This window comes from Meriones unguiculatus, chromosome 4 (assembly GCF_030254825.1).
Source record: "Meriones unguiculatus strain TT.TT164.6M chromosome 4, Bangor_MerUng_6.1, whole genome shotgun sequence".
Classification (NCBI taxonomy): Eukaryota; Metazoa; Chordata; class Mammalia; order Rodentia; family Muridae; genus Meriones; species Meriones unguiculatus.
The window spans coordinates 123,834,690-123,851,192 of record NC_083352.1 but is presented as its reverse complement, the minus strand read 5'-3'; the positions used below and the strand labels follow the sequence as shown (position 1 = coordinate 123,851,192).

The 16,503-nt window shown below is 39.7% G+C and overlaps 1 protein-coding gene across 14 annotated transcripts in view; it reads left to right on the top strand.

The window, feature by feature from the left end:
• The window catches only part of Itch (itchy E3 ubiquitin protein ligase), a 115,985-nt gene that overhangs the window by 58,191 nt on the left and 41,291 nt on the right, over positions 1-16,503 (top strand). For 13 of the 14 annotated variants that reach the window (XM_060383027.1, XM_060383029.1, XM_060383026.1 and 10 more), the window contains 5 exons: positions 2,566-2,690; positions 3,675-3,812; positions 9,593-9,638; positions 11,285-11,442; positions 13,366-13,561. In XM_060383027.1, the coding sequence (XP_060239010.1) occupies positions 2,566-2,690; positions 3,675-3,812; positions 9,593-9,638; positions 11,285-11,442; positions 13,366-13,561 (663 nt within the window). Of the gene's footprint in view, positions 1-2,565; positions 2,691-3,674; positions 3,813-9,592; positions 9,639-11,284; positions 11,443-13,365; positions 13,562-14,102; positions 14,115-16,503 lie in introns of those variants that run through there. The other variant, XM_060383031.1, reaches the window with a different exon arrangement.

Sequence of the window (16,503 nt, the reverse complement as noted above, 5' to 3'; positions counted from 1 at the left end):
TTTTTCTTTTCTCTTTTTAATTTTTTAAAAATTGTTATTAATTACACTTTATTCACTTTATATCCCACCATGAACACCTCCCAACACCTCCCTCCTCCCCTCCTATTCCCACCTACGCTCCCCCTTCTCTACACATGCCCCTCCCCAAGTCCATTGATAGGGGAGGTCTTCCTCTGCTTCCCTCTGATCATAGTCTATCAGGTCTCATCAGGAGTGGCTGCATTGTCTTCCTCTGTGGCCTGATAAGGCTCCTCCCCCCTCAGGAGGAGGTGATCAAAGAGCAGGCCAATCAGTTCATGTCAGAGATTGTTTCTGTTGCAATTACTATGGAATCCACTTGGACACTGAACTGTCATGGGCTACATCTGTGCAGGGGTTCTAGGTAATCTCCATGCATGGTCCTTGGTTGGAGATCAGTCTCAGAAAAGACCCCTGTGCTCAGATTTTTTGGTTCTGTTGTTCTCCTTGTGGAGCTCCTGTCCACTCCAGATCTTACTATTTCCCACTTCTTTCATAAGATTCCCTGCACTCTGCCCAAAGGTTGCCATAAGTCTCAGCATATGCTTTGATACCCTGCAGGATAGAGCCTTTCAGAGGCCCTCTGTGGCAGGCTCCTGTCCTGTTCCCCATTTTCCCCTTTTACGTATGTGTCTATATATGTTGGGTATGGTGGTGCATGCATACAATTCCGGCCCACCTCAGGCTAAGATAGGAGGATTACAAGTATTAGGCATACCTGAACTATACTGTAAAACCCTGCTTAAAGAAAGTTTTGTATTTTTAAAATTATATTGCCCCTGTAAATCAATATTCAATTTTGTTATATTTTAAAAATGTTATATGAAAAAAAAGTTATACCAAGCTGGGCAGTGGTGCATGCCTTTAATCCCAGCACTCAGGGAGTCAGGGGCAGATGGATCTCTGTGAGTCTGAGGCCAGCCTGGTCTACAGAGTGAGCTACAGGACAGCCAGGGCTACACAGAGAAACCCTGTCTCAAAACCACAGACACACAAAAAATGTTATACCAAAAAAGTTGTACCATATAACTCAGATTTCATTTTTATTTTAAAATTTTATAATTTTTATTTTATATTTATATGTAAATATAAATGCATTTTATTTTATATTTATATCTGTGTATATACATGTGTGTGGGTGCCCTCAAAGGCTAGAAGATTCCCCTGAAGCTGGAATCCAGTTCTTGTCCTTTTGAAGCACATTTAGTGCTTTTAACTACTGAGCTATCACTTCAGCTGTTTTAATTTGTTTAAATGAATTTATTATTATTATTTTGTGTATGTTTATGGAGGGGTGCATGTTGTGTTTAGGTTTGGGGACAACTTTGTGACGTCACTTTTCTCTTACCTTTCTGTGGGTTTCTGGGACTGAGCTCAGGTCACTAGGCTTATACTGCAAGCACTTTACACTCTTTGCCATTTTTGCCAGCCCCTATGCCTCTGCTTTTATATTTAATTTTATTTGATACGCATCTGGTTACACATCTGGCTGAATGTATACACATCTAATATCCTTTATGTAGCTATACAGGTTTCTCTCCTATAATAGTTGTTTGCTAATATTTGCAAATATTAAGATACTAGACTTGTATAATTTATATGCATGTGCTATATATGCTAATTATTTTATGTGCAGTATTAATTCATAAAAACTAGTGCTCAGTTTGAGCACTTACTGATGAAATGTCAGATGTTGGTAGTACAACTTGAGATTCTGAGAACTCATAGAAAGGGACTGTAATTTTTAAAATTAAGACCAAAAGCATATTTGCCAATGAGTAGATTTTAAAATTATGCAGCATATATGTTTTGGGGAGCATAGACTTATAAAATGTAGATCAGAATGTAACTAGTTGTTACGGTATAAAATACAGACATTATTTTTATTATTTGATATTTACTATTCTTGATTTTTTTTTTCACGGAAATAAACTGACTAGGAAAAAAAGATGTTCTTTTAAACCTCAAGATGAGAAACTACAAGCTTTTATCTTCAACAAACTTATCTGATTATGCTATTTGTAGTAAATGTCAAAACAAATGATATACCAATAATGTATGTCATTTCGATGTGTCTAATGATACTGTTAAGAAAATGAATGAAATTTAAAAATTAAATGCATGTGATCCTAGTATGTAGGAGGCAGAGTAGGAGAACCGCATCAGATTTCAGGCCAGCCTGCTCTACATAGTGAGTTCTAGGCCAGCCAGGGTTATATAAGTAGGACCCTGTTGCAAAAGATGGAAGAAATAAAAGTAAAATTGAATTAGTAAGAATTTACTGAAGATCATCTTGAGATTTTGTTTGCAAAATTGTCAAACTGATGACCTGAGTTAGATGTCTGAGACCCACACGGAGGAAGGAGAAAACCAGCTCCCGCAAGTTGTCCTCTGACCTCCACATCCAACAAATAAATCAATGATTTGTTTTAATTTAAGAAAAAGAGGTACAATAGAGAGATTGTAGACATTAAAGCTTGATTGTAACTTCTTAAGGATTTCATTGTGATGTTTAATGAAAATATTTCCCTCCTTTTTTACTTTCAGCATCGTAACCCCTACGAGTAAATTATATTTTCGTGTGTGGAGTCACCAGACCCTGAAATCTGATGTTTTGTTGGGAACTGCTGGATTAGATATTTATGAAACATTAAAGTCAAACAATATGAAACGTATGTATGTAAGAGTAACATAAAATGTATTTTGCTGTTATTTGGAATAAATTCTTTTGTAAACATATGGAACAACTTACATAAATATTTGTTCTAAAATTAAAATGGTTATTGAGCTACTGGTAGTGACCCTGCCTCAGCACAGGTAGCAGAGGCAGATGGATCTCTATGAGTTCAAGGCCAGACTGACTTTTATATTGAGTTCCAGACCAGCAGGGGCTACATTGTGAAATAAGAAATAGATCAAAGCAAAACAAAACAACTATAACATATTTATGTGGTTATAAGGAGTGACAGAAAAATCTTAAAACTGTTTAAAGCATTCTGCTTAACCTTGGTTTGGTCATTCATTTTGGATATGCGACTTTATTAAATATTTCTTCAGTAAATAAATATTTATAAATTAGTACATAGTCAGTTACAGAAAAACAAAGATTTAAGGCAGAGATGAAGAAAAAAATACTTCGGAGAGGCAAATGTCATGTTAGGGTTAAAGCCATAGGTAGATTTTTCAGTGTTTATTTCTAAAGCTTAATTTTGAAGTTTTCTATTGTAGATGGTTGTGGTTTTATTTTCATTTATAAAATCATTAACTCATTTTTGTTAGTATATCATATTTTAAATGTGAGTTATTTTTCTACCACTTGACATAATTTTAAGGATTTAAAAAATACTTATTTAGGTCTTATGATATATAATCCATTCTCAAATTATGTTTTTATTCAATGTAACCCAAGTTTATATTGCTAAATAATCTTTGTTTTCGTGCTGGTTTGATTTATACTATGGCCTTACAAGGATGGAATGAATATAATAAATGACTCAGGTATTTAATATGTTTAAATTAAATGTTATATATAGGCGAAATTCTCCTTTTAAAAAGCAATATTCTATTCTGAGAGGTCTTTAAGACTTTGTCTAGTAGAACAGTTTACACATAGTAGAAAGAGTGATCTTTTTTGTATCATGTTTGTTCTTTTTCAGTTGAAGAAGTAGTTATAACTTTGCAGCTTGTAGGTGACAAAGAGCCAGGAGAGACAATGGGAGATTTGTCAGTTTGTCTTGATGGACTGCAAGTAGAAGCTGACATTGTTACTAATGGTGAAACTTCATGCTCAGAGAGTAAGTGATTACTTTTCCCCTCCCTTTTTGAAGACAGTATTATGCTGTGTATGTTAGGCTGGTTGCTCTTCCTCTCTTCTCTCTGTCTCTATCTCTCTTTCTTTGTGTGTGTGTGAGCTGTGAGTGGTGGTGGGAGTTCCCTGACGTGTGCATGCATCAGTGGATCCCAGAGGTTGACATCAGGATGTCTCCTCAATCACTATCTGCCTTTAAAAAATGATTATTTTTAATGATATATATGTATGTGTGTGTGAGTATAAGTCACCTGGATGTGGGCTCCGCTGGACAGTCCCATTGAGCTGGAGTTACAGGTGGCTGTGCACTGCCTGATACATGGACACCGGGAATCCAGGTCCTCACAAGAGCCATATGTATTCTTAGACACTCAGCCTTGTCTCCAGCCCCCTCTGCAGTGTTGTTTGGGACAGGATTGCTCACGATCCTCTAGTTTGTCTAGACTGTCTAGCCAGAGAGCCTTAGGAGCCGCCTGTCACTGTTTCTGCTCAGTGCTGGGATTATAAGCATGTGCTCCCGAACCAGTTTTCTGTGTGGATGCAAGGGATCTGAACACAGGTCTTCATGTTTATAAAGCAAGTGAGTCACCCCTGAGCCATCTCCTTAGCACTAGACTGGACTTGAGATCCCATCTTCTTGTCTCAATCTTCCAAGTGCTGGGATTATAAGCAGAAATGGCCAGCGTGACCAGGTCAGTTATTACTTTGTGGCTGACAAAAATAGTTAGTGTGGTATTTGTGATTATTGTTATTGCTGATTTTTTTTTTCCAGAAAAAAATGCTTATTTCCTTTTAAAAAAGTACTGGTCTAGGAATATAGCTTAGTGGTAGAGTGCTAACCTAGCTTGTGTGAGGCCATAAATTCAATTGCCAGTATCTTAATAAAATAAATAATTAATACAAAGGCACTGATCACATTAAGTATTTTTTGTTGTTGTTGTTGTAGTGTTTCTATAAATTTAAAAAAATTCTGAAAGTTAAAAAGCTGGATGAATAAAAGTTGACACAGTTGGCCTATGACTACAGAACTGATTGATAAAATTGCTATCAAATAAAATGCTATTCATACAGCTAATGTGTCTGTGAAGCTTTATCCCCTCCACTGCCAATGATGGCCATAAGTACCCTCTGTAGCAGTGTCTGACTGAGTTTAAATGACTTCACGTTCTTGGTAGTGCTAGACAGTCAGTACAAGCTGAAATCCATTCTGTGAGCCACTGTTACAGGGGTATCTTCTGTGTTATTACACTGTTATTACAGTGTGAGCTGAAACATTTTACATTTGGTAGGATATACTGGTTTGTGTTAGACAGGAGTTAACCACAGTAAAGCAGTTTTTAGTGACACCTGACTGGCAGTGTTTTTAGTAAAAACTTTTTTTCAGTGTCTTCTTAACAGATTATTTCTGTCACTTAGTAATATGCTAAACTTTATTTCTCCATTTTTAAAAATTTAACCTTTCTTCTACTTTGCCTCATTTCTCCCCTTCCCTCCCCAGTACATTTTCATTTTCTTTCTCCTTCCTTCCTTCCTCCCTCCCTTCCTTCCTCTCTTCCTCCCTTTCTCCCTTCCTCTCCTCTCTCCCTCCCTTTCCTACTTCCCTCTTTAAAAGATTTTGTTTATTTATTATGTATACAGTGCTCTGTCTGCATGTACACCTGCATGCCAGAAGAGGCACCAGATGTCACTATAGATGGTTGTGAGCCACCATGTGGTTGCTGGGAATTGAACTCAGGACCTCTGGAAGGGCAGCCGGTGCTCTAAACCTCTGAGCCAGCTTTCCAGCCCTATTAATTTTCTTTTAATCATGGTTTTCCTCTATATTTTCCAGTTAATAATTCCCCTATCTAAAACCTTTGGGGATATAAGTGATTTCTTTTTGGTGTTTTGAGAGTCTTTATATATAATACTGGCTGGCTTTGGGCGCACTATGTAGACCCCCAGGCTTGCCTCAAGTTTGCAGCAGTTTTCCTGAGTCTGCCTTTGAGTGCCGAGTGCTGAGATTATATGCATGTGCCACCATGTTGACTTAGAAATGAGTTTTCCTTTCCCTCATTGGGCTCATTTTGACTTTTATGTTCTTTGATTGTAATTTTCTATTTTAGTCTATCAGAATTTTAAAAGGCCTAATTTGGAAATTTTTTTTATTTGGAGAAAATGTCTTTTGCTTTAGCTAGTGCCAGGGTTTGCTGTAACCGAAAAACCTTTCATCTGTTTTCTGGGGTCTCTAGCCTAATGTGCAGTGTCTGGTTCCGTACTCTTTCCTTACTGCCGGCCTGAGGCTTTCTCAAGAATCTACCTCATCAGAGCTTGTAACTGCCACAACATAAGTGTTTTAAAATTACATTCTGCTTCTATTCTGGTATGTCAGATCAAGTTTTTGTTTATTTTTGAGATTGCTAGAAAGTCAGGGGAAATGTAGTGTGTTAAATTGTTTTAGGAACTAGTTATTTTGTGGTGGGAGGTTTTTTAATTTAGCTCACTGAGGTGAAATCTTTGTAGATCTTCCAGAATTTCCTGTGGGTAAAACATGTGCAATTAGAATTCTGATAAATTTTTCTTGTCACCATGGTCATCCCCAAGTGACTTTCTCATTTTTTTATTTGTGTGTGTGTGTGTGTGTGGTTATATATATATATATATATATATATATATATATATATGAATGAGGTGTCCCTGTGCTGCACTGCATGTGAAAAGGTCAGACAATTTTTGGAGTTGGTTTTCACCTTCTACCAAGGTGAGGCAGGCTCTCTTCTCTTGGCCTCTGAGCTGTACACTCCAGTCACTGGCCTGAGAGAGTCTAGGTCTGTCTCTCATCTTGCTCTAGGAGTACTGGGTTATGATGCAGACCAGTATGTCTTGACTTTTCTCACACGTTAAAGCCACTGGACTCAGGTGGTGAGGCTTGCCTGGCAAGTGTTTTTACCCTCACCTCCACCAGTGGCTTTTTTACTTACGGGAGAAATGGAATACTGACTTGATTTAGTACTTAATGCTACATTTTTTGGGTATAGTCTTCTCATTCCACTTATATCAATCATTTGTGCCATATACCAATCATAGATGACAAAGAAAATATAATACACATGAAAGCCATTGTTTCGTTTAATTTTGAGAGCGCTTTACACTGGAACGCAGACTGACTTGTAATGTGTAACGTGTTCCAGATTGACTTGAATTCATGGCAGTCTCCTGGTGAGATGACTGGTGTACACTATCATTCGGGGCATGTCTTAGTTCTGGTTTCCATGGCTGTGAAGGGACACCATGACCATGGCAAATCTTACAAAGAAAACATTTAGTTGGGGCTATCTTATAGTTTCAGAGGTTTAGTCCCTTATTGTCATGGCGGGAAGCATGTCAGCGTGCAGGCAGACATGGTGCTGGAGGAGCGGAGAGCTCTACATCTTGATCCACAGGCAGCAGGAGGAGACTCTGCCACTGGGTTAGCTTGAGCATATATGACCTCAAAGCTCGCCCCAACAGTGATAAACTTCCTCCAGCAAAGCCACGCCTAACCCAGCAAGACCACACCTCCTAATAGTGCTATTCCCTACGGGCCAAGCATTCAGACACACGAGGTTAAGGGCGCCATTTCTCTTTAAACCACCTCATGGTGTATACAGTGCTGGGGGAGTCAGGGGTTTGTGCGTGTTAACCAGGCATTCTACCAAGTGAGCTACATATCCAACCCCATTATGGTTTTGGTTTGGCTTTTTGTTTGTTTGTTTATAAAAACTCTTCAATTAAGCTTTTAATATGTAATAGGTTCATCAGATAAAATAGAAAGTTTCCAGTGTATTGAAACATATATCTGTAAGTTGCAATAAATACAACACTTAATATAGGAACAACCACCACAGCAAATTCATACTTTCCCTGTAACAGCCATGAACTGCTCTTGGACATGTCCTCAATAGAGCAGATGTGGCCTGCTGAATATGGAGCACACCATGGCTTTAGTCACACACATGTAAGAGGCCTGTGGCATTGTTGGTTTGACTCAAGAAGCAAAGCAGGTGTTAGCACATTCAAACATACTGAATGTCCTTTAAATATCGATGTGTGAAAGAGCAAAGCCACATAACCACACTGTCAGATATCAGAAAGTAAAGACAGCTGCGGAAAGCTTGAGGCTGAAAGGTGGCTCACAGCTTCTGTCTTTGGCTTCTTGGATAATGGCTGACAAAACAATAGGATGTGAGGTTCTGGCTCATGGCTCACCTTTCCTGACCCTGCAGAACGCCAGGATCTCTAGAATCATATTGAGACATCAAATGAATTCTAGGGACCAGCATGGCTATGTCCTTGGGCAAGCTGACATGCTGGACCTTGAGCTCATCAAGTGTATTTGTCCACATGGTAAATTTACTGCTCTGCTCAAAATCACTCAACCCCCCTCACTGCTACCTTCCAGAGAACTCCACCAGCACGCTATGTTATGTTTTTGGAAACTACTTTAATAACTTATTAAGGTACATTTTATATATCATACTGTTCATTTCAGATGTGTAGTTAATGATTTTTCATAAAAATATTTCCATATTCATTATGTGTGTTTGTATGGATGTAGGTGTGTGAGTATGGTGGAACTTTGAAGGTTAGAGGCCAACTTTTGTGAAGTGGTTCTCTCCTTCCATCAAATGGGTTCCAGGGATCAAACTCAGGTTGTCAGGTTTGGCAGCAGTCACCTTTGCCAGTCAAATTGGCAGCCCATACTTGTTAGCATATTTTGAGGTAACATGTTTTGTTAGTTTGTTTTAATATCGTAGATTTTTAATACAGATTCAGTTACAAAGCAGTTCGACGTTTTATCCATTCCACTGTCATTTTTAAATGTCTATTTCTATGATCTGTGAGAAATAGCAGACTTCTACCACCCTTGCCAGCTGTGGCACAAACGGGTATGAGTCAGTGTCTTTGTAGTGAATTCATGTCCTACGGTATGGTGTACTGATGATTTACTATTGGAACCATGACTGTATCTTGGGAGTTTTTTTGTTTTGTTTTGTTTTGTTTGTTTTTTTGTTTTTTTGCCTGTCGCAAAACTGTTTAACTGGAGTTCTGAATGCAGTTTTCAGTTTTCCTCCGTTTTTTGGCTCCACAGTCTGATTTTGGTGTTTCTCTAGCAGCCCCCTTTCAGCCCAGTATACAGTCCTGAGGAGACTCGTTCCTGTGAATAAAATTGGAAGATTGCATGACCATTATGGCATTCGTTTTGGCCTCTTTGAAACTTACTTGGTTCTTGTTTTTTTCAGACTGAGTCTTAACTTCCTCTCAGAGAGTGCTTTGTGTCTTTCGTTTTCTCTGAATTTTCCCAGCTCCTTGATATAGAGAAAGTTTTTATTGGCTTTGTTATTTCAGAGTTGTTTCTATACTGACTATCCTGATCTTGATTAGTAATTTTCTCCATACTTCATAAAGAAAATGGATGAAGGTGCACAACTTAATTCTAATGAGGCTGAGGCAGAAACATGAATTCAGTGCCAGCTTGTTGAATTAGAGTCAAAAATATATCTCAGAAAAAGCAGAAGTAGGGTGTGAGTGATGTTCTCACTGCCCTCACTGAATAGTGGTGTGCGTTAGCACAGAGTTGAAGAACTTGGCATTATTCTATCTCCCTTTGACGGTCATGTTTGGGTTTATACTTGTTACTAGAAAGGTTTAATAGTTTAATAAAAGGCTTTGCTTTTTTTTTCTTTTAGTTTAAGTTGAAAACTATTCTCTTGACTCTCATTTTGTTTGAATTTATTGATGTTAAAGGTACTTCACAGAATGATGATGGCTGCAGACCCACAGATGAAACAAGGTAAGCGTTCACTGACTGCTTATCAGAGCAGAAATACACAAGAAGAAATTAGCCTCTATTAACTCATTTCAACTTTAGGCTTAGAGGGCTAGAAAGTTGGCGTAGGAGATCTGATATCATCTGGCTTTCACAGACACTCTTGTAAACACATTGTACAAACACACACGTGCATACACATGAATAATTACCAATTTTCAGGTTCATATTGATAAATTATGGGCTAAGTATTCTTATTTACTTATGTGATTCCCGCATTTGGGTAGCTAAGGCAGAAGGCTAGCCATGAGTTTAAAGCCAACTTGAGCTGCATAGGAATGATTTGGGCTAGCCTGGGCTACTGAACGAGAACCTCTGTCTTGTAAAAACCATTAAGAAGTTGCAGGGGTGTTGTTGCAGCCCTGTAACCTGGCAGTACATGAAGTCTAGTCTCCTTCAGCAAATCCTGCTGGTGTGCGTCTCCACACCTGGCATGAAGTCTAGTCTCAACAACAGCCGCAGCAGGGGGTGGAGAGATGGCTCACGGTGAGGAGTGCTTGCTTACGAAAGCGCTGTGTTCTGCCAGCTCCCATGTTAGGTGGCTCACAAACTGCCTGCAGCTCAGGTCCAGGCGATCTAACACCTCTCTGGCCTCTGGGCACCCATATAACTGTATGTGCCGACACACAGAAACAAGTATATACATATAATAGATAATAAAATAAATCTTAAATTAAATGGGAGAACCAAAAAATTAATGTCACAGGTCATAATTGAAAATCATCCGGAAAGAGTGCGCGCCGTTACTTGTTACATTGCTGTGGGAGAACAGATGAAGCAGAGGCCAGGCAGGGGGCACGCCTGGAATCCGAGTCAGGAGGGTCAGGAGTTCAGAGACCAGCTTGGACTCCTTGCATTTAAGGCTGGCGTGGGCTACATGAGGGGAGTAGAGCAAAATATTAATGGTTTGGAAGTTGTATACAATAAGGCAAGTACTCTCCGTACAACAAACTCACCTGTTTATTGCTGTGATGTGTAGAAGTTCTCCTGGTAAAAGTATTTTAAAGGGCTTAGATGTAACTCAGTGTTGAAACATTTGCCCAGTGTACCCAAAGCCACGGATTCCATCCCCAGTAGGGAAAAACAAACAACAGATTGTTAAAACTTCAGGAAACCAAAGTTTATAATGTGGTTTTATCAAAGCAGCTAGAACTCTACCTTCTTAGACTCATATTAATCTTACAGGTGTACTCTTAGGTAACTTCTTACTGAGAACAATTATTCATATTGTTTATTTATTTATTTATAAAGCAATGGGAAAGTGGCTTTAATTTTATGTATCATCTCTAGCCTTTATTGGTAGTCAAGGCTGGTGTTAAACCCCCTAATCTTCTGTTCCTGCTTTCTGAATGCTGCGTTTGCAGGTATATGTAACCTTGCCTCGCTACAAAAGGTTTTAAACTGAGATGTAAGCCTAACATTAAGGCAGAGAGCTGCTTAGGAAAAGGCCAGTACATAACCCAAGACATGAATGCAGGCTTCTCAAGAGAGAATCATGAGAAAGTCTTAACGGTATAAAACTCTGGCGCCTTCCACAGTTAATTGTTTAAAGGTTCTCTGTGGGGACTTTTTCATAAATGACATCAAAAGCTGGTTTCCTTCTTATCCAGAGTGAGCACAAATGGAGCAGATGACCCTGAGGTTGCAGCATCGGGAGACAACAAGAAGGCCAATGGGAACAATTCTCCATCCCTTTCAAATGGCGGTTTTCAGCCTTCTAGACCTCCTAGGCCTTCAAGACCGCCTCCGCCCACCCCACGAAGACCAGGTGTATATTCCAGCCTTCAGTGCTGTTCTGTAAATAATGTTTTGTTTTGTTTTTTTGCAAGAGAGGGTTTCTCTATGTAGCCTTGGCTGTCCTGGACTTGCTTTATAGATCAGGCTGGCTTCAAACTCACAGCGATCTGCCTGCCTCTGCCTCCCTGAGTGTGTGCCACAGTGTCCAACTGTAAATAATGTTTTTGGTAGGAAGGGTTGATATATTGCCCTTGTTAGCCTCAAATGTTTCCTTCCTCAGCCTGGGGTCAAGAGTATGTACTACCATGCCTAGTGTCTTTAAATAGTGTTCTATTTGGAAACTGATAATCAGATAAGTGTCAGGGAGACCTTTTTAGGTCGTTGGTGTTTGATTTAAATAGAATCTTACTCTGTAGTATAGGCTGGCCTCCAACCTAGTATTCCTGCTTTATCCCTCTTAAGCACTGGGACTGCAGGTTTGAGCCACCATGTTTGTCTTCTGCTTTTTTTTACATTTAAAAACATGACTAAAAATGGTCTTTTCATAGGCAACTAAGAATTGGCTTTTCTTTAAGTTTTTCTTCCAGGAATGAAGTTACATGAGACAGTGCTTTATTAAGAATGAAAATAATGCCAGGTGATGGTGGCTCACACCTTTAATCCCAGCACTCCGGAGACAGGCAGGTAGATCTCTTAAGTTTGAGGCTAGCCTGGTCTACAGAGCAAGTTCCAGTATAGCCCGGGCTACACAGAGAAACCCTGTTGAGAGGAGGAGGGGAGGGAGAGAAAAAGGGAGGGGAGAAAGTGAAAAGGACAGTGAAGTATAGTTAGATTGAAACTTCGTGTGGTTGATAACTTTGACACATCTTAACAGTTAAGAATTTGCTTGCTTAGTGCATTTTATGCTTTAAAAAGCTGACTGTGGAGAGGGCTTGAGAAAATGACTCAGCAGTTAGAGCACTTTCTGCTCTTGCAGAGGAACTCCATTTGATTCCCAGCACCCACTGGGTGGTTCACTATCATCCGTAACTCCTGTTTCAGGGGATGCTCTTTTGACCTCTGTAGTAACAGGTCCACATGTGGTACACACAGGTAGACATACATGCAGATCAAACACACAAAAAATAAGCAACTAAATCTGGTAAAAAAATTTTTTTTACACTTTCTGGTAAATTTTAATCAGTTTTAAAACAAAAAATATTCACTAAATGAATGTATTTCATATAGCAACAATATGAACATTGTTTATATAGAATATCCATTTTTTGATTAGCTATCAGTGACATCAGTACATTCATTACCAGCATCTGAAGTTAGTCTTAGATCTTCAGGGTGACACAGACAAGGCAGTAGTAAGGATCTGGAAAGAGGTAAGTTTTTGCTGGGCTAGGAGTTGTAGCTCAGTGAAAGCGTACTTGCCTATACTACAGGGCCTTGCACCACGAGAATCGATTAACCAAGTGCTTATTTTATGCAGTTGTAAATTCAGAATTAAATGTCGTGTAATTCCAGAGGTCCACATTGAATATGTCCACACCCAAGGCTTTATTTGATGTCTGCTTTTTAATTCTTTTATGTTCTTTTACTCTTTGGTTTTTCAAGACAAGGTTTCTCTGTGTGACGCTGGCTGTCCTGGAATTCATAGAAATCTATCTGCCTCTGCCCCCTGAATGCTGGGTTTAAAGGCATGTGCCCCCACTGCCCAGCCTTTTTTTTTGGGGGGGGGTATTTTGAGACAGGGTTTCTCTGTGTAGCCGTGGCTGTCCAGGTCTTTCTTTGTAGACTTTGAACTCACAGTGATCATCCTGCCTCTGTCTCCCACAGTGCTGGGATTGCAGGCATGCACCACGTTTCCTGGCCTCAGCCTACTTTTTAATTTTTAAGTTAAAATCCTATGCTGGTTTTAGATCTCAGAAAGCAAAAGCCTTTCCTGTTTTCCCCAAATCTTTTATAGCATCTGTCAATGGTTCACCATCCACCAATTCTGACAGTGACGGATCTAGTACAGGCTCTTTGCCACCAACAAATACAAATGTAAATACAAGTACATCTGAAGGAGCAACATCTGGATTAATAATTCCTCTTACTATATCTGGAGGCTCAGGCCCTAGGCCACTGAATCCTGTAAGTCAAGCTCCTCTACCCCCGGGGTAAGTAACTTAACTTTTGTTTTCTTTAAGCCTTTGTGTGTACTCATTGATTTAAAAAAAGATTATACTATATTCTTTCATAATTGTCTTTTAAGTAATTGTAATTGATTTTGGGGAGTCTGGAATCCCAGAAAGCTTACCATATCTTAAATTCTACCTCTTCCGTTTGGGATGTAAGGAAAAAATTGAGTTAGTTATGTTAGCACATGCCTGTAATCTCAGCACCGGGGAGTCTGAGGCAGAAGGATCATTGTGAGTTCCAGGTCAGCCTGGGCTATAAAGCATGAGGCTCTGCCCCCAAAACCTTTCCCCCACCCTCTTGGTGTTTTGAGGTAGTGTTATATAGCTCCCAATGACCTTAGACTAATTGTCTAGATGAAGACAGCCTTGAAGTACTGATCCTTTTGCCTCTACTTCCCAATTGTGGATTACAGGTGTTCACCATTACACCTGGAAAACAAAACAATTATTGAAGGACCCCCACCACCACCATAGAAAGTTAACAAAAGCCAAGTAATAAAAGTTATATCACTAAGAGTGCTGCTTCTCCGAGGTAGGGTAAAAGTAAATACTCCTTTTAATTAATTTTTCATTATAAAAAGTATCATAACAATGTAATAATTTAAACTGATAAATAAGTTTCATAATCTATTTTAATTTTTACTTAATTTTTTTTTTAAATTGATGTGTATGTGTGTGTCTGCTTGTTTGTCTGTGTGAGCAACACATGTGGACAGTGCCTGGAGAGTAGAGGAGGACATTGTGTTCTGGGGCTCACTTAAATCCAGCATAACTCAAACACCAGGTCAATGCAGATGAAAAAATTTATTGTAATCAAGCTTCTGCTGATTTATCAGGGCACAGAACAGGCTCGGGAGCTGAACTATGACCCTGAGGGGGGTGTTGTACAGCATATTTAAAGGATGAAACCATAGAGCGAGGGGGAGCAGGGTGGGTTGTAGCATTGTCTGGTCATATTTTGACATATAGTTTCCATCAGTCAGGATAGGAGTAGGTGCCTGGGCCTTGGAACATGACCTTGTTTGACCCTGCCAGCAAGATGGAGAAGTTGCCTTTGAAATGGCTGGACTCAGACACTGTCTTCTGACAAGTTGTCCCTGAAATGTCTGGAGTCAGACAACTGTTTCCATATAACAGAAGCTCTTCAGCTATTGGGAAATCTCTAGCTCTCCTAGGGCCTGGGACCTTGAACTTAGTTTCTCCCTGTGAGTAAATGGAGTCTAAAAATGAAATGGTAGAACTTAAGAGAAAGTTTTGTTTGCTTGTCCCCAGCCGTTGGAACCCTTGAAACTTGAGTTATAGGCAATTCTGAGCCATCTGATGTGGGTTCTCTATAAGAATAGCAAGTGTTCTTAAACACTGAGTCATCTCCCCAACTCCTGTCTTTAACAACACATACACTGTGATGCTCACATTAGGAGACAGTCAGGGCTGAAGCTTAGTGTTAGAGGACGTCCTGGTATGCGTCAAGCTCAAGTGCTGCCTGCAGTACAAATTAAAATGGAAACCCGCATTCCGGGCACAGAGGGCCAGTCAAAGGTGTTTGCCTGACTGGCAAACCAATAAACCCATGATGAGAATTTCAGCTACTTCCACAGAGTATACTTGTGGTAATTAGGCCATTTTTTCTTTTGGAAAGTTTAGTGGTGTATTAATTGCCTTACTCACCGGTGTGGCTCATCAGAACCTGACAGAACCACTGGAGGCAGAAATTTGACTTGGCCTGCTGTGCTTGGAACTGGTTTCATCACTGTGACAGATGGAAAGCAAAAGAGCTTGAGTATAAGCCAGCTCAATGACTTAGCCCAGCAACCCACTTCCTCTAGGTAGACTCTGTGTCCCAAAGGTCCTACAACCTTCTGTATAGCACCATTAGCTGGGGCCAAAGTGTTCAAAAACATGAGCAGGGAGGAGGTAGGCTGGTATAGTGGGTCCAGGGATCATAATTCAGGAAACAGTTTATATCTGAACTATACTCTATGGGAAGCTAAATTAGAAGATTGTTTGTGCTGGCCTGGAGAGGCCTTTGTTGCTCTTGCAAAGGGCCTGGGTTCAGGTTCGAGCACCCACGTGGTGGCTCACATCACCCAAAACTCCAACTTTCAGGGGATTCAGTGCCTTCTGACCTTTGTGGCTACTAGGCATGCAGAGGGTTCACATACATACATGCAGACAAAACACTGATACACTACAGTAAAATACATCTAAAAATAAGAATAAAAATGAAAAGGTTTTAAGATCTGGATGATGACTCATCAGTTAAGAGCACTGGCTGCTCTTCCAGAGGACCTGGCTTTGATTCTAAGCACCCACATGGCACTTACAACTGTTTGTAACTCCATCCACTCTCAGGAGTGCTGATGCCCTCTTCTGGCTTCTGTGGGTACCAGGCACACACATACAGACATACAAGCAGTCAGAGCACCCATACACATAAAAATAAATAAGCAGATGCTAAAAGAACAAGCTGTAAAGGTTTCCTGTCGTTCTCTTTTTGGCAACAAACCTGCCCAGACTATTAGAGTGCTTACAGCGGCTGGTCTGTAATTCTCCTCCTGTGATGTGCAAGAACACAGCTGATAAAGACTTAATGCTTTGATTTCTGTTTTTCTAGAATGTACTCAGAATGTTGCCCTTCAGTTAGCTCAGTTGTTCAGGTTTGGGGCACTGATGCTTTCTTTTCCTCTCAAGTTCTAAGTATGTCCTGATCAGATTGAGAAACTTTGGTCTTTTGGGTGGACTGACTAACTTTGAAATGCATGTTATTTGTAGAACAAACACAACCAAGAAACCTTATTTACTATGTGTGTGTCACTCTTGGGACTTTTCCTCTCTTTTTAGATGACACTTCTTGTCTGTATATTAATTCTGTTTTTTTTCCTGTACAGACTAACAGGTCATTTTCCTCAGTTATATAGAAT